This window comes from Lactuca virosa, chromosome 6, assembly GCF_052849685.1.
Source record: "Lactuca virosa cultivar CGN04683 chromosome 6, Lactuca_virosa_CGN04683_v6, whole genome shotgun sequence".
Classification (NCBI taxonomy): domain Eukaryota; kingdom Viridiplantae; phylum Streptophyta; class Magnoliopsida; order Asterales; family Asteraceae; genus Lactuca; species Lactuca virosa.
In genome coordinates this window covers 32537982-32561419 of record NC_136431.1, presented here as the reverse complement: position 1 = coordinate 32561419, position 23438 = coordinate 32537982, and the positions used below count along the sequence as shown (strand labels likewise).

At 39.6% G+C, this 23438-nt stretch overlaps 1 protein-coding gene across 1 annotated transcript; it reads left to right on the top strand.

Moving 5' to 3' along the window:
- The first annotated feature begins 12022 nt into the window (after window positions 1-12022).
- On the top strand, window positions 12023-14147 carry LOC145121430 (uncharacterized). Its single transcript, XM_079057180.1, has 2 exons — window positions 12023-12796; window positions 12864-14147. Exons 1-2 carry the CDS (start codon window positions 12023-12025, stop codon window positions 14145-14147), a joined length of 2058 nt encoding a protein of 685 aa, XP_078913306.1.
- The last annotated feature ends 9291 nt before the right edge of the window (window positions 14148-23438 follow it).

The window sequence follows — 23438 nt, the reverse complement described above, 5'->3', positions numbered from 1 at the left end:
CTTGTTGACTTTGTTTGACTTTGACTTGAACGAAATTTGACGGTTGTCACATCAACTGTGCTTTGATTTGCAAAGAAACCTTCATCAGTTGTTTTCAAATTATCTTCTTCAACTAACTTCTTTAATTCTGGTTTGATATTCTCAACATTTCCAGTAGTTACGAATACTTGATTTGGAAGAATGACATCATCTGTACACTTGAAATTTGGATAAACAACAGTATTCGTTTCAAGATAGTGATCACCTTTTTCATTCATCACTTTTTCAAACTTTTGTGTATCACCATACACTTGATCAACCACTATTCGAGGAATTTCTTCTTCCTTTGACGATTTCTTTTCCTTCGAAATTTCTTCTTCTTATTCATCATCGCTATCATCAGTTTGACTGTCTCTGAGATCCACGAAGTCCATATCATAAACTTTCGAAGTTGAGGGTATATCAGTTTCTTTCTTAACCATCAAGTCCTTAACTTTTTCTTTCCCTTTAAATGTTGATGCAACATTAACAACAGACAACTGGGAACAGTCAACATCCTCAAGATCACTAATTTCATTAATATTGTCAGAATTATCTTCAATATCAACAAAATTAGATTGAGAATCAGATGTTGAATTCTCAGTCTTTTTCAAAATTTGAATTTGTTCAGATTTAGTCAAAGTATCATTCACTATGTTAACTAACTCATTCGCATCAAGACATTCATCAATTATGACAATTCCATATTTATATCTATCATCAGGAACTTTGTCAAAATCAGCTATTATTTTCTCACAATCATACGAAATATTATCTACCTTAACTCTTTCAAATGCTAGAAAAGGTAGTAATTTTCTATGTTGCTCTTTACGTATTTCACATGAATGATGTAAATCGGTTAATTTGCCATAAAGTCTCTTAGCAGAATTACAGAATATGTTTCTTTGTGCTAGCAAAACTTTGACTTCATTTGACAAAGTATGTCTATCACACATAATATTCGTTATTTGTAATTCTAAACAATCAACTTTATTTATTTTCATGTCTAATCGCTTTTTGGTCTCTAATAACTGCATGGACAACTTGTTGGCCTCATTGCTAGCAGACAAAACAATTGAATCAAAATAAGTAACAGTCTCGTCAAAAGATATTAGTTCAGAGTCATAAGCATGTGTAGGAATATTAAAAGATTCGAGAATTTTACGTACCTTTGTTGTCATTGGAGATTTGTCTACTGTCTTGGATACGAAGCATTTTCCTTTCACTTCGAATTCCTCTTCATTTGAGTCATCCTCCATCTTCGCATACATTGCTCCATGTGTTGGATTACTCATTTCTTCATCGTCTGATCCAGATGACCGGATTTGATATGTTCCATCCTCCTCCTGTTCACCCCTTGCAACCAGTGATAAATTTTTGGCTTTCGCACGAACCTCCTCAAGCCTTTCTGCATAATAGGCCTCATCTTTGACTTTATTCTTTCTCTCATCCTTCTTCCTAAGAATACAATCATTCGCAAGATGATTGGCTCTATTGCAATAATGACAATCAACACCAGCATCACCTTTCAGCTTTTTCTCACTCTTTCCTTCAGACATTTTTGAATCTTTCTTCTCAATTTTCTTTTTCTCCTCAACAACAGTTTTACTCACAGTACTTCCTTTTACCTCAGCAAGCTTAGCCTTCGGATTGAACGGCTTTTTGAAAAACTTCTTGACACGATTATTCGAGTAAAATGCTATTGCCTCATCATCCGAATTCATGATGAATCCCTCTTCTTCCTCAGAATCACCATTTTCAGCTTCTTTCTCAGATATCTTTGACATAAGTGCCAATGGACCTCCCAAATTCAGCTTCGTCTCCTCAGCAATTTCATTTACCTCAGTTTCGTGTGTCTTCAACTGATTATACAAATCATTGAGAGTTGATGTATCAAAACTTTGCTGATTCTTCACCATCATACTCACGCTTCTCCATTCTTTTCGAAGACCCATCACAAAGATGAGATCGAATTCCATTGAAGTCCTAGTAATTCCATAGCGATTACAATGATAGATTAACTCGTTCAGTCGATCATAGTAGACTTCAATTGTTTCACCTTCTTTGTTTGAAATCTTTCAGCTCAATTAAACATTGTTTGACTGAATTGATTTTCGTCTTCTCACTTCCTTGAAACTCGTCTTTCAGATTGTTCCAGATCTCCTTTGCCGTTATACAACTCCTTACATAATTGTACACAACTGGAGGTAAAGCTCCTCGTAATTCCCTTATAAACCTCTTCTCCAGTTTCTTCAGACGATCAGTTTGATTATCAACACCAGAATCTGTAGAAGATGATCCAATTGCTTGAACATTTACCGGAACATTGACATTTCCAGTGATACATGACCATAATTCTTCATCAAGACGATTCAGATAATCCTGCATACGATCAGCCTACTAATCATAATATTCAGGGATTAGCATTGGAATTTTGGTTGATGATCTTAACAAATGAGAAAACGAGGTCATCGAATTGAGATTAAAGCTCGCTATTGTTGTACGGAAGATGATTTTGAAATTTTTTTTAAGAAGATTTGGAAATTTGAAAACAAACTAGTTGAATCAAATCGGAATTGCAAGAAGAACACTCGATTCAACAATTCAAATGCAGAATCAAATCACAAACTAAAATCTAAACAAATTTTTCACTATCAAAAAGTGCGGAAACTTTTAAACCCAAAATTTGATTCAAAAACTTTTTGAATGGATGAAAATCAGATCACATATGTGATTCCTGCTCTGATACCAATTGAAGAATCAAAGAATCGGGTATAAAATAAATCAGAGTATTGAATCAAGTAAGAATGCGAAATTGAACACCGGATGTAAATATGGTCTTGTTTCAGCTCTATTACGCTTTCGAATGTTTACAGAGTACAAAGACAGGTCTGTAAAAACTCTTATCTAACTCTAGTAAATATCCCTATTTATAGGGAACAGAAAGTGTACAAAAAATATACTAAGGCATAGACACTTAAGTTTCGAATAAAAGCACCTTAGTAAAATACATTACAAAACATTCGAAGAGGCAAAATACACTTCGACTAATTACAACCTTTTAACCCTTACACCCAGCCAACTCGTCGAGTTGTTTCATCAACTTGATGAGTTTACTTGATATTCAGAAGGCGGGTAAACCTGATCTGACTCGTCGAGTTGCTAGGGCAACTCGTCGAGTCCCCCTTCCTGTTTGCTTGTTGTGATGATACACCGAATGCAGGGACTCCAGGGCTTAGATCTGAAGCCCTAAGGTGTCCAGGAGGATAAATTTTCCAACTTTACCCTCTAGGACCGTTCCAAATGCTCTAAGGCCCTTATCAAAGGTTAGAAAGTTCCAAAGCTTTTCCATATGGTCCAAAACTCTAGGGATCTGGAATCCCTCCTTTCCAGAAGAGTTTCTAGTCCTCAAAACATTCCAAAGATGGAGGCTTTATGGACATGCATGTCCAATGCATGCCCTTAGGTCAAAATGGCTAAAAATAGGGAAATATGCCCTAAAAGCCCTTGCATGGCGTCCTTGCTTGACCAAAGGATAGATCTAGCCCACCTTGGGACCATTTTGCTCTAGAGATCGATAAAGTTGCAAACTTTATGAACCCCATGCATGAAATCAACAAGAAGGATAGGAAATGAAGAGTAAACTCAAGATCTAGCCATATTCTAAGTTAAAAATCGAATCTTGAAGACTTATAGCAGTCTACAAAGATGGTTAAGCTCAAGAGTGAAGGCTTGGTTTGCTGGATCTTCTCTTTCTTCTCACTATCTCCTTCTTCTTAAGCTTCAAAAGTCACTCTAGCTCAGCAAATGAAAGAGAATGGGGATTAGGGTTTTGCACAGACGTTCTTAGGGTTTGGAGGCTGATAGAAGGTCAGCCTCAAGGCTCTTAAGGAGATTATATAGGGTGCAAACCCTAAAATTAGGGTTTAATCTTTACAACGCCTACTCGTCGAGTTGGCCTTACAACTCGTCGAGTAGGGTGTAGATCCCGTGTCCTCGAAATGTCCTCTACTCGACGAATTGGGCTCCCAACTCGCCGAGTTCACGCACCAAAACCCTAAAATTAAATAATTCACGTAATATCTGGAACAAGTGTTACATCGAAAGTCCAGTATGCTGTAGGGTGTTTGAAGGACAGAGCTAGAGATTGGTGGGAGGCACTCAGTGATTCGTTGGGAGCCCTAGCCATTGAGGCCATGAATTGGTCGGATTTTGTGAGACAGACGAATGAGTCGGTGGCGAAGATTACCACCAAGTTCAGGGAGAGGGCCTTACTGGTGCCTCACTATGCGAGTGACGAGGAGATGAGGAAGACCCGATACTATGATATGCTGAGAGCTGACATCTGAAAACATGTCAGCTACTCAGCATGCCCGACTTTAAGGGACATGATGGCTAGGGCGAGAGAGAGGGAGATTGATATAGAGCACATCCGGAAGAGGAAGGCGGAGGCTGGGCAGGTGACTCGGGTTTTGGGGAAGAAACCCAAGAGATTCGACACTAGGTCGAACGGCCAGCAGGGTCGGAGCCACTGTGGGAAGTACGGCCAGAAACATGAGGGGGTTTGTGGACTAGGGTCATCGGGATGCTATAAGTGCAGCAAGCTTAGGTACTTTGGTAGGGATTGTACTACCCCTACCCCCACCCTTCAGACATCAGAACTGATTTTCTTCCATTGCAATCAAAAGGGCCAGAAAAAGGCCAACTGCCCGAGATTGACATCAGCAGCGCCAGTGGCGGTGCCAGCTCCAGCGACCCTGTGGATCACGGATGGCCGACAGGGCAAGACAGACACTCCAGTAGTGAGGAGCCGAGCCTTCCAGCTAACCGCCGAGGAGGCGCGTGCCGCATCGGATGTGGTGACAGGTATGTTTTCTCCTCCCTAACTCTTATTACATGTCGGTTATGTTATGTTTATGTGTTTTGTTTAAGATCGTTCCATGTGAACGGCATCCCAGTTTAGGTGTTATTTGACTCGGGGGCTACCCGATCATTTGTCTCTCTTGCTCTTAGCAAGAGATTTTCTAAGTCTTCAGGCATACTAGATTGTCCTTTAGAGGTCGAGATTGTTGACGACCAATCTGTCCGGGCATCAAAGGTTTTTAGAGATTACGTTTTGAGCTTTTATGACGAGCGATACCTCATGGATTTGGTTCCCATTCCTTTGAGGGGTAACAAGGTTATCATATGCATGGACTGGTTGAGCCCTAATGGGGCGATTATCGATTGTGCGCAGCAGTTGGTACGTGAAGGACCCCAAGTGTAGGAGAGCTGGTGATTCAGGGCGAGAGGCCGCATCGTGGACCAGCTATGTGTTCGGCAGTGAGGGCTAGGTGCTACCTTTAGCAGGGTTGCGTTGGGTATGTCGCCTACGTTATGGATACCCGGGAGGCGGGTAAGGCGACTGTGAGTGATGTGCTAGTTGTACGAGAGCACCCGGACATATTTCCAGAGGAGTTGCATGGGATACCTCCGGAGAGACAGGTTGAGTTCAGGATTGACCTAGTCTCTGGTGAGGCTCCGATAGCCAATGCACCATATCGGTTGGCTCCTCCCGGTATGCAGGAGTTGTCTACGCAGTTGCAAGAGCTGCTAGACAAGGGATTTATCAGGCCGAGTAGTTCACCATGGGTAGCCTCGATCCTGTTTGTGAAGAAGAAGGACGGGTCACATCGGATGTGCATAGACTACCGGGAGTTAAACAAGGTGACGTTGAAGAACCGTTATCCACTCCCGAGGATTGATGATCTCTTCGATCAGCTATAGGGGGCATCTTGGTTCTCCAAGATTGATCTGCGATCGGGGTTATCACCAGATGCGAGTCAGGGATGAGGATGTGCAGAAGACAGCTTTTAGGACTCACTATTGTCACTATGAGTTTGTGGTGATGCCCTTCAGGCTCACCAATGCTCTTTCCGTGTTCATGTACCTCATGAACCGCGTACGCAGACTGACGTTGGATCTGTCTGTGATAGTCTTTATCGATGACATCTTGGTTTACTCCAAGACGCAGGAGCTGCATGAGGAGCACTTGCGGGAGGTGTTGGATACCCTGAAGAGGGAGAGCTTGTACGCCAAGTTCTCCAAGTGTGAGTTCTGGTTGCACGAGGTGTGGTTTCTGGGGCACCTTGTTAACCATAATGGGATTTTGGTCGACCCAGCCAAAGTGGAGGTCGTGATGAGATCGGAGGTTCCGAAGTCTCCATTTGAGATTCGGAGTTTCCTCGGACTAGCAGGCTATTACCGGAGATTCATTCAGGACTTCTACAATATGGCAGTGCCGTTGACCCGACTGACAAAGAAGGTTGTTGTATTTCGATGGGGGCCTGAATAGCAGGCAGCGTTCGAGACGTTGAGACAGAGGTTGTGCGAGGCGCCGATCTTAGCCCTGCCAGAGGGCGTGGAGGATTTTGTAGTGTACTACGATGCGTCCATTTTGGGCCTGGGCGCAGTCTTGATGCAGAGGGGGTGCGTCATCGCCTACTCCTCGAGGCAGCTGAAGCCTCACGAGGCGACCTAGCCGGCGCACGATCTGGAGTTAGGGGCAGTTGTCTTCGCCCTCAAGATTTGGTGGCACTACCTCAATGGGGTCCGATGTACCATTTACACGGACCACAAGAGTATGAGGTACCTCATGGATCAGTCGAACCTGAACATGAGGCATCGTCGGTGGCTAGATGTGGTGAAAGATTACGACTGTGCGATCCTCTACCACCCGGGGAAGGCCAACGTTGTGGCCGATGCTCTTAGCCGCAATTCATCCCCGATCAGAGACATTTGCTTGAGGATGATGGTGGTGACTCCGCTTTTGGAGTAGATCCGGGAGGCCCAATTGGAGGCTATGAAGGGGTAACATCGGAAGAGTGAACATATTGTGGGTCAGGTTTCCTCCTTCGACTAAATTAGTCGCGGGTTGTTGACACTCCACCGTAGAGTGTGGGTTCCATATCATGGAGGTGTGCGCCAGGTTTTGATGGAGGAGGCGCACAAATCTAGGTTTTCTATCCATCCCGGGGCAACGAAGATGTACATAGATATTCGTCCTGATTCTTGGTGGCCCTGCATGAAGCGGGATGTAGCCTGGTACGTTGAGAGGTACTTGACCTGCAGGAAGGTCAAGGTCGAACACCAGAGACCTTATGGCAAGACGCAGCCGTTGGATATCCCTATGTGGAAGTGGGAGGATATTACTATGGATTTTATCACGAAGGGGGAGGATATTACTATCGAGAATTACGTCGAACTCACTCAACTCAAAAGGCAAAATCTATCGATGAAATTTGTTTCCGTTCAAGTGGATAGTTACGGCCTCTAAACTATTGCTAACAGATACATTCCTACCACCATCTACTTCTACTAAGATAGGAGTACTTAACCTAAGTGGTGATAATCTAAGTTTCCTACCAAATTCATGTGATATAAATGAATGATCTGCTCCAGAATCGAATAATATCTTTACAGGAATTTGATTAACTAAGAATGTACCTGAAGCAACATCGGTATCTTCCTTTGCTTCATTGAGGGTCATCTGATAGCTTCGACCCTTGGGCTTTGATGGCATGATCCTTAGGGTAGGTTTCTCAACCTTTGGGCACTCTGCCTCCATGTGCCTTCCTCTCCACAATTGAAAAAAACTTTTCCTTTGACGGGGCAATTTGTAGAAATATGCTCGGGCTTCTTGCACTTAAAGCAAACGCTACAATCGCCAAAATGCTTCTTCTTGCACTGGTCGCACCACTTCCCTTCGTGGTTGCTTCTAGATTTGTTGCTTGGCTTTGAGAACTTCTTCTTCTTCTAGCTGCTGTTGTTGTTGCTTCCCTCATCCTTCCTCTTTTTACCGACCTCAGTCTTGTCGGCATCTCTATTTTTCATCATACCTTCCACAGATTTTGTAGAGTAGACTGCCGCCTCAAAAATAGGTTCCTGCTTCACCGGTACAGTGTACTCCCATGGCAATTCCTTTGCATACATATCAATCTTGGTAAGTTCATCTGGAACAAGTCGTAGGGAGAACTCCATTTAATCAGTGAAAGCATTGGTGTACTCGTCCACTGATATGCTTCCCTTTGTCAAAGCCAAGAATTGATTCTCCACTTCCAGCATCTTCTCAGCTGGATAGAACTTCCTTTTGAAATGGGTCAAGAATTCATCCCATGTCAAATGCAGTGGCTTGTTGGGGCTCATAATCTTCCCTAATGTGTTCCACCAATGAAGCGTTGTCCCCTTGAACTGCCTCATAACATAGGTGGTTTGTAGCTTCCCCGTGCAACCACATGTTATAAAATCTGACTCCATCTCCGATATCAAATCCATGACTCCAATTGGATCCTCTTTTCCATTGAAGGATGATGGCTTGCAAGTCGTAAACTGCTTGTACTTGAAAATTCCCCTTGGCTCATCATTCCTTCGAATCTCCAATTTTTCTGGAGGAGGAAGTGGTCCTTGATGACTTTCTGAGTCATCATTTCCTTCCTAGACTGTCTCTAGATGAGAAGGAAGTAGTCCTTGATGACTTTCTGAGTCATCATATTCATCCTAGTAAAGCAAATGTCATAGCAGATGCTTTAAGCACGAAAGAAAAAGCAAACCCACTTTGTGTAAACGCTCTAACCCTAACCACCCACTCCAATCTCACCACCTGAATTCAAGATGTTCAACTAGAAGCACTCAAACCCGAGAATATCGTAGAAGAAAACCTGCAAGGTATGGACAAACAGTTCAACCTCAAGGAAGACAAAACACGATATATCATTAACCGAATTTGGATCCAAAGGTTTGTAGAAGTCATGAGTCTAGTCTTAAATAAAGCTCATAAGTCGAGATATTTGATACAACCTGGATCAGATAAGATGTATCTCGATCTTAAAAAGTTGGATTGGTGGCCCAACAATGAAGGTAGAGATTGCCACCTATAACAGTAAGTGCTTGACTTGCTCCAAAGTCAAAGCAGAGTACCAGAAGCCATTTGGTCTACCAATAACCACCAATCCCAGAACAAAAATTGGAAAAAATAACCATGGACTTCATAATGAAGTTGCCAAGAATTTCAAGCGATTATGAAAGCGTCTGGGTAGTAGTTGACCGTTCGATTAAGTCCGTCTGGGTAGTGGTTATGAAAAAAATAACCAAAACCGTTTCTAATCGTTGAGGGACTTGCACACCTCAAATGGGAATTCCGAAAGCATTTTTGGACTCAGGTCATAGTCTATTATTTAATTTCATATTTGAAATATTTTTAGTAAAAATATTTATAAAAGTTGAAAAATCAGACGTTTTCAGATTTATTAATCGCGAAACATTAAACTACTGATTTTCGACATGATTCATATTATTGGTAGTGTAGTCCGGAAAAATAAAAATAAAAATCAATGCCGGTTTATGTGAGTTCTTTAGCCCCCGTCCTTTTTAGATTTTATATTTTGGGGAGAGTAGATGTTGTACGTTGACTGTTTTGAGATTGATAAATAAATTTCTTGCACAAATTGGAATAACTCCATACTAAATATACTTATATTTGAAGCACAAATTGGAATAGCTCCATACTAAATATACTTATATTTGAAACACGTAATGATATTATGTAAGTGGAAATTTGGTATGTGGTAAACATAGTAAACTGACGAACACAATTGTTGACAAAACTAGTAAACTGTATTATTAGTTATGCAGCACATGATTAAATAATTATAAGAAATGGATTAATAAAAGTTGAGGAAACTTTGACCTTAAAGCAGATTACTATATAAAGTCAAATAAATTTGATTTGACCTTAGAGCAGATTACTATATAAAGTCAAATAAATTTGATTTTGTGTGAATTTATGTACATGTATGTCATATAAAATATAAACAGAAAATTTTATTTGTAAATCAATAATGGAAATTTTACATGGGAAGAAAGTATGTTGCTATAATGGATGATAAAAAACTCAAATTGGATGAAAAGTAATAAAAAAATAGATTTGCTATTATTATCAACAATAAAGGCATATTACATAATATTATTATGTAAAAAGGAAATTGTGAACAATTTTCTATATTTATACAAATTATACAAATTATTGTACAACCCTTGTTCTATAGAAAGATACACACAAAACAAACTAGTTAGAAGCTATTTCTCATTGTGAGCTGTCAAGCTATTTCTCATTGTGAGCTGTCAAGTGAAAGATACACACAAAGTCACCAACATCACGCCTTCACTTGCTTTTTCCTTGTTCCTGTACATCAAAATTTAACAGGATTTGGAAGATTACGTGCACTCTTATTCAACCCGTTAGAACACTAAAACACAAATCCATAACCTGTACAATGATGAAAATCTACAACTTTGATTCACAAACAGCCAACAACAATCAAACCCAAAAACCCATCTAAACCTATTGATTAAACATTTACATTCAAAATATAAAGACGAAGAAGACGACCTGTAACATCCCATCCCTGCCAGACCCGTCACACAACACCACCTCCCACCACTGTTTACAAACCTCCACCACCATTCACCACATTCCCTCTCCCTCCCTCGTCCTTCCTTCTTTCCTGTCAAGAACCAAAGCCAAACACCTACTTAAGCCTATCGATTTTCTTTCAAACGCAAACCCAAATATCTATTTTGTTCATTCCATAGATTCATGTTAAAACAAACAAAATACTAAAAGAAAATTCTTATCTATTGTTAATTGGAACTGTCAAAACGAGGGGGGAAACATCGCGATTGTCGAGCAAACACCATCAATACCTCCTTTGCCCTCGCCTTCTTCCTCTTCTGTCCCCAAAAACCCCAGACCCCCGAAGGTCTCACCTCGTCGCTGCTGCTGCTCTCGACACCCATGGACCGTTCCTTTTCTTCGGTCTAGACGACCACAGGAGCATGCCACTCGGATGCGATGAGTCTGCAATCGCCGGACGAGAAAGAGGGAGCCTCGCTGCTTTCGTCTCTTCTCCTCCTTCAGTTCGGCCAAGCACCGGAGCCGTCTTGTTAAAATGTGTGTATTTGTACAAACTTAACATTCTTGTGTTGCAGGGTTAAAGTTGTAAGTAATTTAAGGTTATGGGTGTTTTGTGGTAATTATGTATTTCTTATGGACTGTGGTGTATTTTGTGCATTGTTCTTCGGGTTTGTGCGCGGGTTGGATGGATCCATGTACCCGGATACTTAAGGCGTGCTGAAGGGTTGCAGATCATAATTTCATACACACAAAATATCTTCGTCTGTTGAAAGCTCTCTCAAGACTCGGATTAGGGTTTCATCTCTTCGTTGTTCTGTTCTTAATCTCTTTGTTAGATTAGGGTTGAGTGTAGTTGTGAGAGTAGATTAGGAATATTTGTAGTGAGGTTTCTTTGTAAGTATCTTAAAAACCATCTGTTCATTTGTCCTCAAATGATATAATGAATGATGATGTTGGGAAGATGTGTTTGTGTGTTTTTTAAGATGGTATCAGAGCACAAGACTTCAATCTTGGTTTCTGATAGCCTTCGTCTTCACCATTGAGGTAATGTTTCGCTCTCTTTGTTGTTTTGATCATCTGGATCTTCGTTGTTCTCCTTGTAAAGTACTTTTTTAGATTCTTGGTACTGCGAGTTTCTTTGGTTGTTGCAGGTCTGTTGTCGAGTAGAGATCCTCGTCTGACTTGTTGCTTGTGAGTGGAGATCCTTGGTAACAGAACGCTGACTCATCAGATCGATTAATCTTGACTCTGAAATAACTCTCATGAGAACGGATTTCATCACCGTTAACTCTTGAAGAGAACAGAGTAACAAGAGTCGGTATGTCTTCCTTCTTCACGGTTGTTGTGAGCTTTCTTGTTCCTTTTTTATCTCTTTTCTAGTTGTAGAATCTGGGAGATCCTGGTTGTCTTGAGTACACCAGTTATTTTTTGGTTAATTGTTTCTTCTGTGATTCTTGTCTTGGGCCCCAACATACTGTGGTGACCATCTGGACTTAAGGAATCACAATTGTCTTTCTTGTTAAGTTTCTTTGATTGATTGTTTCTTTGTGCATCATGACTGATTCTGAATCTAGTAGTGGTTCTAAGACTCCTAAGACTTCTGAGTCAGTGAACTACGATGATCCGTTGTTCATTCATCCTTCTGATAATACTGTTACTACTGTTATCAATTTTAAGCTAACTGGGACCGAAAATTTCCGTGTATGGCGTAGTTTTATGACTAGGAGTCTTAAAGCTAGGAATAAATTAGGGTTTGTTGAAGGTAAAGTGACTAAGGATTCTAGTGATGAACTTCATTCACTAAAGTGGGAGCGTGCTAATGCAGTTGTTTGCTCCTGGATCCTTGGTTCTTTGTCTGAGTCCATTTATTCTAGTCATGCTTGTTCTGATTCTACTAAAGATATTTGGGATGAACTGTTTGAAACCTATAATAAAGCAGATGGGTCTGTTATCTTTAATATTCATCAAATAATTAACTCTCTTAGTCAAAATGGAACCTCTCTTTTTGAATACTTTAATAAACTTGATACTCTCTGGAAGGAGTTTGATGGTCTTACCAGTCTTACTGAGTGTACTTGCGAGGCTGCTGCCACATTTAATGATCACTCTAAGCTGATGAAGTTAATGCAATTCCTTAGTGGTCTAGATGAATCTTTTAGTCAAGTAAAGAGCCATATACTTTTGATGGATCCTCTTCCTAATGTTAAGACTGCCTTTTCCATTGTTTCTAGAGAAGAGTCTAATCATAAGAATGGAGTTATCTCCTCTTCTTCGAGTGTCTCCAAAAATCAATCTTCTGCATTTAATAGTAGGTTCAATGATAGAAAGGTTCAAAATAATAGTTCAAATAGAGGTAGGAATCAAAACTTACAATGTAAAAAACTGTGGACTTAAGGGTCATTCTGTTGAAAGGTGTTATAAACTAATCGGATATCCAAAAGATTTTAAATTCAGAAGTGAGGCTAATAATGATAATATGAAGAGTCAAAATAAGTCTTTCACCAGTAACTCCTCATCAGTTCCTTCTGGTAGTTCTTTTTCATCTAGTGTTGTTTCAGAAACTAGAGGTAGTAATGCTCACTATTTCACAAGTGAGCAATACAGCAAGTTGTTGAGTCTCATAAATGAAAAGTCTTCTGTCTCAGAGGATACTTCTGTGAGTGCTAATATGGCAGGTATTGGTGTTCCTTGTTTTCAGTCATGTAATTCTTTTTTTGAACATCAGAAATGGATAGTTGACTCAGGTGCAAATCAGCATATGACTTCAGCTGAGTCACTTCTTCATGATACTATTGATGTTTCAAAATTAAATCTTCTAGTCAGTCATCCTAATGGTTCTTGTGCCAAAATTAATAAAATTGGAAATTTACAATTTTCAAAAAACTTAACATTGTTTGATGTCTTTGCTATTCCCGATTTTAATGTAAATTTACTTTCTGTACATAAGTTGTGTAAGGATACAAACTGTGAGGTTGTTTTTAATGAACATGAGTGTAAAATTCAGGATTTACAGTCAATGAAGGTGGTGGAGAATGGTAAAGAAACTGGGGGATTATATTATCTTAATTCTTTTCCCTCAGGTATTTGTTCTGCTAAAACTAACTTTGCTAAGTGTTTTGTGTCTAAGTTAACTTGGCATAGTAGATTGGGCCATCCTGCTGAACAAGCATTAAACTGTTTAAAAGAAAAACTTAATTTTACTAATACTAATCTCCCACCTTGTGATGTTTGTCACAAGGCCAAACAAACTCGTGAACCTTTTCCTCTTAGTGTTCATAGTTCATCTTTTTTAGGAGAGTTGGTTCATCTTGATGTTTGGGGTCCCTATAGAGTGTCTACTAGGGAAGGTTTTAGGTATTTCTTGATTGTTGTGGATGACTTCACAAGGGCTACTTGGGTCTATCTTTTAAAAGGCAAAGATGAAGTTTATAATTGTTTTACATCTTTTTATAGTATTTTGATAAATCAATTTGATTCAAAACTTAAAATTGTTAGATCAGATAATGGGACTGAGTTTTTAAATGCTAAAATGAGTTCTTTTTTAAAACTTAATGGGATTCTGCATCAAACATCTTGTGTTTATACCCCACAGCAGAATGGGGTGGTTGAAAGGAAACACAGACATATTTTAAATGTTGCTAGATCCCTTTTGTTTCAATCTGCTCTTCCAGTCGTTTAGTGGGGAGAAGCTGTTCTTACTTCAGTTTTCTTGATTAATAGAATGCCCACTTCTGTTTTAAAAGGTTTGTCTCCATATGAGCTTTTTTTCAAAAAACCTCCTATGTTTGAACACTTAAGGGTATTTGGTAGTTTATGCTTTGCCACAAAATTAAATAATCAAGACAGGTTTTCTGAAAGGGCTAAAAAATGTGTTTTATTAGGATACTCATCTGAAAAAAAGGGATACAAATTGCTGAGTCTTGACACAAATTCTATTTTTGTTTCCAGGGATGTGAAGTTTTACGAGTCTGTATTTCCTTTTAAGATGAAGTCAGTATCTGTTGATAAGAATTCTGTTTGTGATAATCCTGTAGACCCTTTTTCCTATGATGATATTGATAATCCTGAATATATAAATGATGTTGTCAATTTGGATGACCTGAGTATTAACCACCAGTTGGATGGTTCTAATGCAGCTGAGAATTTGACTGATACCTTGTTTGATTCTACACCTGGTGACAGTCAGACTAGCGAGGCATCTGTGCCTCTGTCTGGTGAGTCTATGCCAGATCCTTCAAATGTTTCTGAGGAAAATAGTCATTTAGATTCCTTACCTTCCTTAGGACAGTCTGTAGGAGTGTCTGGCTCTAGAAGAGAGTCTAGAATGCCTGTTAAGTTTAGTGATTACATTGTTGAGGGAAAGCATAAATATGGCATTGAACGAACTCTTAACTATTCTGTTCTAAGTGAAGAAAATAAATGTTTTGTTTCAAATCTTAATAAAACAGTTGAACCAAAAAGTTTTGTTGAAGCCTCTTCTGATCCTAATTGGATAGAGGCTATGAACAAAGAAATGGAAGCTTTGTATAGGAATCATACTTGGGACATTGTTGATTTACCAAAAAATAGAAAGGCAATTGGTTGTAAGTGGGTACATAGAATTAAATACAAACTTGATGGTGTGGTTGATAGATATAAGGCTCGCCTTGTAGCCAAAGGATATAATCAGAGAGAAGGTATTGACTACCAAGAAACCTTCTCTCCTGTGGCTAAGATAGTAATTGTACGCGTAGTTTTATCTTTGTCTGTTAACAAGTCTTGGCCTTTATATCAACTTGATATAAATAATGCCTTTCTTTATGGGGATTTGTCTGAAGAAGTTTTTATGACTCTTCCTCCAGGATATCATTATGTAGGTGATAAAAGAGTATGCAGATTAGTTAAGTCATTATATGGTTTAAAATAGGCACCCAGAAAATGGAATGAGAAGTTGTGTGTTGAATTGTTTAGTTATGGTTTTTTACAAAGTGTCAATGGTTACTCTTTATTTGTTAGGAATAAAAACAACTCTGTTGTTATTTTGCTGGTTTATGTTGATGATATAATTTTAACAGGTGATAATGAAAGTGAAATTAAAAGTGTAAAGTCTTTTTTAAACTCAAAGTTTTTGATTAAAGATTTAGGGAAGTTGAATTATTTTCTTGGTATTGAAGTTTTAAATATAAATCAAGGAATTTGTTTGAATCAAAGAAAGTAATGTCTTGAACTTTTACATGAATTTGGTATGTTAAGTTGTAAGCCTGCTTCCACTCCTTTAGAAGCAAATTTTGTTCCTAAAAGGAGTTATGATTCTGATGATCCTCTGTTGGAAAATGTGACTGAATTTCAAAAGTTAGTGGGAAAGTTGATATATCTTATTATTACTAGACCTGACATTTCATATTGTGTACAAATTTTAAGTCAGTTCATGCATAAGCCTCATAAATCCCATTTGAACATAGCTTTGAGGTTGCTTAGGTATTTGAAAGGTAGCCCTGGAAGAGGTGTTTCTATTGTTAAAACTGATACTTTTGACTTAGTTGGTTTTGTGGATGCTGACTGGGCAAAGTGTTTGTTTTCAAGAAAGTCAGTTACTGGTTATTGTGTTTATGTTGGAAATTCTTTAGTGTCTTGGAAGAGTAAGAAACAAACAACTGTTTCAAGATTTTCTACTGAGTCTGAGTACAGAGCCTTAGGTTCTGTTACTTGTGAAATAATGTGGATTTTCAAAATTTTGTTTGATTTGGGAATTAAAGATTTAACTCCTGCTAAAGTTTTTTGTGATAATGAATCTGCTATAAAACTTGCTTTAAATCCAGTCTTTCATGAGAAAACTAAGCATTTTGAAGTTGATCTACATTTTGTAAGAGAAAAAGTTACTAATGGAGTTTTGAAAATTGAGAAAATTAGTTCTTCTAAGCAAAGAGCTGATATTTTAACTAAATTTCTGAATCCTATGCAACATAATTTTTTAGTAAGTGAACTTGGTTTGGTTAATCCTTTTAGTAATGGTTAGTGTTTTTGAATGTTAAGTTTGAGGAGGGGTGTTAAAATGTGTGTATTTATACAAACTTAACATTCTTGTGTTGCAGGGTTAAAGTGGTAAGTAATTTCAGGTTATGGGTGTTTTGTGTTAATTGTGTATTTCTTGTGGACTGTGGTGTATTTTGTGCATTGTTCTTCGGGTTTGTGCGCGGGTTGGATGGATCCATGTACCCGGATACTTAAGGCGTGCTGAAGGGTTGCAGATCATAATTTCATACACACAAAATATCTTCGTCTTTTGAAAGCTCTCTCAAGACTCAGATTAGGGTTTCATCTCTTCGTTGTTCTGTTCTTAATCTCTTTGTTAGATTAGGGTTGAGTGAAGTTGTGAGAGTAGATTAGGAGTATTTGTAGTGAGGTTTCTTTGTAAGTATCTTAAAAACCATCTGTTCATTTGTCCTCAAATGATATAATGAATGATGATGTTGGGAATATGTGTTTGTGTGTTTTTTAAGACGTCTCCCTCTTCGTGATCGGCCAAGATGTCCGGAGTAGCAGCTGCGCGCCTGCGAGACTTCCCGTTTCCTTCTCGATGTCCTCGATTCGACTCCTTCATTCATCTGCTTCGTTCCATCTGCTGGAGGCTTTCGTTCATTCCTTTGCCCAATCAAATCTTGAACACGGATACCATTTAAGCCCTAAGTCATTTTAGTTATAAAATGACCAAACTACCCTCCCTCTTAAACTCTTCTTTCAAAATAGGTCTCAATCCCCAAAAAGTGATTCCATTTATCCACAAACAACCCCTCACTTGGTATTTTCTTTTTACCAAAATAGTCCTAACCATTAATTTAAATTACCAAAAAGCCCCTATACTTTAGCAAAATTACAAATCAGTCCCCGATAGTTCAAATTTGCTACGAAATGATCTCGAGAGTATTTCAAAGTTCAAGAATTGTGGATTTACGGTTTCTCACGTCAAACTTCTCAAAGAAACTGAATTCGAACGATTGGAACTCACGCTTCAAGGGTGAGTGCTTACGACCCCTTTTTAAATATTTTAATTATTTGGGGGGGGGGGGGGGGAATACGTGTGCCTAAATATTTTTATACAAATCAATTTCCTTTTTATGCGAAAATACAATAAATCTAGTTTATAAAAATATTATTATTTAACGAATTACATATTGTTACGAATAAACTAGTATAAATTTTCCGTATACGTATTATGGTTATTTTATTGTGAAATAACCATTCCACACAACAAATACTACACGATACAAAATTATATGATTTTTATGTGACATTGCATATTATAACAAGCACGTTATGAAACTCTGTAGTATTTCAAGGATTTAAGCTATTACTATGCATGTTTATTTATATGTTTAAGTACACAACGTTTATACATGTACATATGTTCATTAATTTTTGAACATTCATTTTAATAAAAGCGAACACATTATACTTTTACATACATGTCAAACATATTTGGCTTTTATAAACCTTATACATCGATATTCATTATGCCTAGTGACTTAATCACAATTAAGTTAGGGCTGATAGTTATTCACCAACTTTTTAGTTAAGGGCTTTTTAGTGAGACATTATTCATTAGCTGAGTTTAAATACTTAGCATACCCACACTACAGTAACCGTTAATCTTCGGAGTGAGATACATATGTATAGATCTATACGGGGTTGACATCCCCACCTGCGGTTGCTAGCTACAACCCTCGACCGATCAATCGAAGCAGGTGACACGTGTCTACAATTTTTTCTACAACGTCCAATGAAGTATTGTAGGGGATATACTCAAGTCATATAGCTCGGTTACAGGACTCACTATAAACATTAACTAGAATATATATATATCTCTCTCTCACTACCAATCATGGGCTTGGTTGCTTTCAAAACGAATTTTAAGTATGGAATTACTTATGTAACATAATAGTTGGGTTTTCAAGGATATTCAAAGGTTTATTACGAACACAGTTTAAAGTATGGATTACTTATACAAAAGATACATTTTGGCTTTCAAGGATTTAGTACGAACACAGTTTAAAGTATAGATTTATTTATACAAAAGATACATTTTGACTTTCAAGGATTTATTACAAACACATTTTAAAGTATGGATTTACTTATACAAAGATACATTTTGTTTTTTTAAAGACTCATTACAAACACTTTTTCAACTATTGTTATTCATATAAAGATAATACTTTTTGGACTTTTTAAAAGTATTACGGTTAGCAGAAAACTTGTAACGCTCACCAACCTTGTGTTGACCCTCAAAACTACATGTATTCTCAGGAAATCAGTAAACAAACATTCAAGACAGATTGGATTACAGGTGACCTAGTTTACTTGTTGTTGTATTATTTGTAAAAAACCTTGTATTCAAATATCAAGATGGAACATGAATGCTATTTTGTCTATTGTTGTACTTGTGCTATATATTCAGTTTACCTGTGATCCATGAACTTAGTCGCACATCCCGACGTGTTCCGCCGCCTCGGCTGTGGGTGTGACAGTAAAAGACTGTAACGCTCCGATTCTTAGGTATTGATTTTTGATATAAGACTTTTCTTGATTTCAAGGTCTACTCGATGAGTTGGTTGCCCGACTCATCGAGTAGCAGCGGGTTAGTCCACGTGTTTAAGTGACCTACTAGCCGAGTCCAAGTAGGGACTCGACGCATAGGAGCTGGAGGATGAAACCCTAATTTCTGGGGTTTTGCACCCTATTTAAAGGATCATTAGCCTCCCGAGCCTCCCCTTTACAGCTCTTGATACTCCAAAAACCCTAACTCGTGTGAGTGTACTCCATTTGTGTGTCTTAAGCTTTGAAGAAGGATTTTTGGTGAGAAAAGCTTGGGGAACAAGTGATTAGAAGCAATGGACTCGTGGGAATCAGAGATCTACCTCAATTGGCATCCTTTGGAAGGTATTAAGCTGTTATCTTGGCCTCATTTCATCTTAGATCTCATTTGGGTGGATTGTAGGAAGCTTTTCTTGTGGTTGAGCTAAGATCTGAAGTTACAACTTCAGATCTAAGCTCTCCTGGGTCTCTAGGTCCATAAAGTGTCAGCTTTGTCAAGTATGGACCTTCCCTCAAGTGTGAGACTTCTTTACAAGCTTGGTTTTGTCATTTTGAGACTTTAGAGCTTTGCATGCACGTAAAGTTTGCAACTTTACGTGATAAACATGCCTTGGGAAGCTGGATCTACAATATAGAACCTTAGCATGGCTTAAAAAGCATTTGTATGGATGAAGGACTGAAGGGACTCCGCGAGTTGCATGGTCAACTCGGAGAGTCCGATGAAGATTGTCGTGGGCTCGGCGAGTCAGATGAGTGACTCGGCGAGTCGGCTAGGGTTTTCCCAACCTTTGGACATGTATGAACTTTGCGAGTTGCAAGGGGAAAACTCGACGAGTCGGCCAAGGAGTTCACGGTCGCAAACCTTAGGAACTCGACGAGTCACTCTAGTGACTCGGCGAGTTGGCGAGTTATGCAAGGAACTCGGCGAGTAGCTGAGGGTACTCGACGATTTGAGGTCAACATGGATTGTTGGCCTTGACTGATGTCGTTGACTTTGACCAAGGTTTGACCAGTTCACTTCTGGGGACATTTTGGGAAAATTGAAAATTTACAGGCATGGTTCTATGGTGGATATAGGTGGTGGAGTTGTGCCGGCGATCCGAGAGTTTGCGTTTATCTTCGAGACGACAGTGTGATGTGAGTTATCCTCACTATATCAATAGGGTCTAAGGCACCAAGGCCGACCCTTTATGGTTTGTACCTGGATTAGGGCATGATATGTTTATTGATTACATCCTGGTAGTTAGGATGGTGATATGCTTATGCTTAGTGACCTGGTTAGGTCGGTGTCCTGGTTATAGGATGATGCTATGTTAGTGACCGGTTAGGTCTGTATCTCGGTTATTGGGATGTTGCTATGATTAGTGATCTGTTAGATCGGTTTGACTGTTATATGATATGAGCTAGCGTATGATATTTATGTGCACATGTTTGTTTGGTTGGGGGTCGGGTTGAGGCGATCCTGCTTTGTGCTGTAGGAAAACATACCCGGCGAGCGGTCCGGATAGACTGCAGGCCCAGCGAGGCGGTCCAGTCATGCCGAAGGCTCGGGAGCGGTCCAGATAGGCTGTAGGCCCTGCGAGGCGGTCCAATCAGGCTGAAGGCTCATTATGCATGTTGTTCTGTATTTGTTGATATGATATGATTATGGTTATATGAGTTGGTATTTTGGGGGTAATTCACTAGGCTTTCGGTCTTACAGTTTTAGTTTATTGTTTCAGGTACATCAGGGGATCGCGGCAAGGCAAAGACGTGATCGTACAACTCCTCCTGTTTTGTTTATTTTTCTGGGAAACTCTGATATGATACATTTTGAAAACAAGTTTGTAATGATTTATTGGTTTTGAAATGTTTTTAAAGGTTCAAATTTGGCATGAATTTTATGGGTGTTACAAGTTGGTATCAAAGCCTTGGTTTGAGTGAATTGGAGGAACACTCGTGTGACTCCAGTCTCAAATCAAGGAAAAGATTTCTTTTAAAATAATTTTTTAAAAAGGTTTTCAAAATAAGTAAAGGATGATGTAGGGTGTACGATCAGCCAGAGCCAGTAAGTAGACCTCAAAATACCATATGCTTATTTGATATTGTGATATGTTAGAACAGCATGCTAGTACTGTTGGATTAGTGTCTAAGTCCATAACTATTTTGGTATGTACTTGACCCGATGGTGCATGGTCCTTTTGGGTTGCCTTCACCAAAGCAACTTGATAGGATGAATTATGGAGAGAGAGGATTAATTATTATTTATTAATATATTATGAGAATAATATATTAAAGGAGAAATCATATTGTTTAATTAATATTAGTCAATAATTAATTAAGAATTAATTTTGTGGCTAAAAGAGATTAATTAAACTTAGGGGGCTAGAACTATCAATTGTGTGATAGTTGAATATTGGGCTAATGGACTCCATATTAGAGGAGTGGACGAATTCTAAGGAGGGAAACCCATTAGAAATCATCCAAGGCCTCTAAGGAGGGAGTCCATGGGCTGCTTAGGGCCTAAGCAGTCAAATTAGGGTTTCCTTGTTAGATAACCCTAATAGCCTCACTATTTAAGGACCCCTAGGGCACCAAAAAATTGGCTAAGAGTTTCCTTAGGGTTTCTATACGTTTTTGAGTGCCTCTCCGCTTCTCCTTCTTCATCCTCTTGCTCTTGGTGTTTGTGAGCCATTAGAGGAGTGAGATTTGTGACTCTAAGCTTTCAGAAGTCAATTACAAGAAGGAATAGATTGTTATTACTACATAACAATCAAAGGTAAGATCTATACCCTATTCTTGTGTTAATATCGATTATCACATGCTAGATCTAGGGTTTATGGCTTTGGATGATTATTTCATGTTCATTAGACAAACTAGATCTAAAGCTTTAGGGTTTGCATGTACACCATAGGAATGTTGTAGTGCTCATAACCCATCAAGTACTAGGCTAGGTATCTTCAGGAATTGCATGATAGAATTGTCTGATTACATGATGCCTGCTAGCCTAGGGTTTCTTTATATGATATTGACATCATTACTGTAGTTACATGTGTATGCATCACGGTTGTACATAATTAAGATCTTATAGCCTGAGAATGCTTGATTTGGCCTTATGTTTTGTTCTTATCGATTAGGGACTTAGGGTAGGATCGGATATTCGAAAGTCTATAGGGTCCAGTGTTATGTATGGCGAGCATGCACTAGTGCTGCAGGGTTGGTGGAAGTTTCATGGATGAGTGGGTTGTGTGAGGCTGGTAGGTCAGTTGTGAGTCAGTTAGCCTTCCTCTAGGGGTGAGGTTGAGCGACCACCAGGTGCATGTGTATAGTTAGGGTGTTGTGGTTATACTTGAGACAAATATGGGTAGGTGTGGAAGGTAGTATGGGCTCGTACTACTAAAAACATAGGACCCATACGCGTAGCAAGGAAGTCACAACCCCTATGGTTTAGTTGGGAGTTGGTTCCCAGTTATTATGTGGATTATCTGATATTTTGTGGTATGTTTCAGAATGGTGATGACGAGACGCTTTGTGACTGGATCCGGTTCAGGATCAGGATCAGGATCAGGAGACGGAGGCCAGGAGGGGCCAACAACACCTGAGCCTGTGGTGCAGATGGGGACAGATGAGTTAGACGCCAAGATTCGAGAGATCCTGCATGATGAGGTTGCCACTTTGTTTCGGGCATAGCTATCGGACATTTTTGGGTCTATTAAGACCGCCATGATCTAGTATTTCGACGAGCGATACGTAGCCCTTGCAGAGACGGTTGCCGCTGCAGCTGCATCGGCTGTAACAGCGGCAGGGGGGAGTAGGAGCCACTTGGGGCTTCCAGTACAGGGACTTCGATAACATGAAGCCCCCTAATTTTGATGGGACTCATGACCCCGTCAAGGCTATGAGGTGGGTTTCAGATGTGGATGGGTGTTTCTTTACTTGCTCGTGTCCTACTGACCAGAAGGTCAGGTGTGCTCTGAACCTGCTAAGGTTCGGGGCCAAGGACTGGTGGAGATTGGCGACTGGGTCGTACACTGATGATTAGAGAGCTGCTATTACTTGAGAGCAGTTCAGGGATATGTTTCGCGCCCGATACATTCCACGGGTCGAGCGGGAACGGTTGTCACAGGAGTTTTTGAGTTTGAGGCAGGATGGGGAGTCGGTGACGGAGATCAACCGCATGTTCACAGAGAGGGCGATGTTCTGCCCAGAGTTTGCTTCCGAGCAGGCTCAGATGACCCGTTATCTGAGCATGCTCAAGACTGACATCCGTCAGTTTGTGTCTACCCAGCGATGTGATACTCTTCTGGAGTTGCAGGAGGCCGCTAGGCGGCATGAGTTGGAGATTGAGCTGCAGTTGAGGGAGCAGTGGTAGGCCCCGGCGCAGTCGCAGCCGGCGCCGAAGCGGTCTAAGACCGCTGATCCT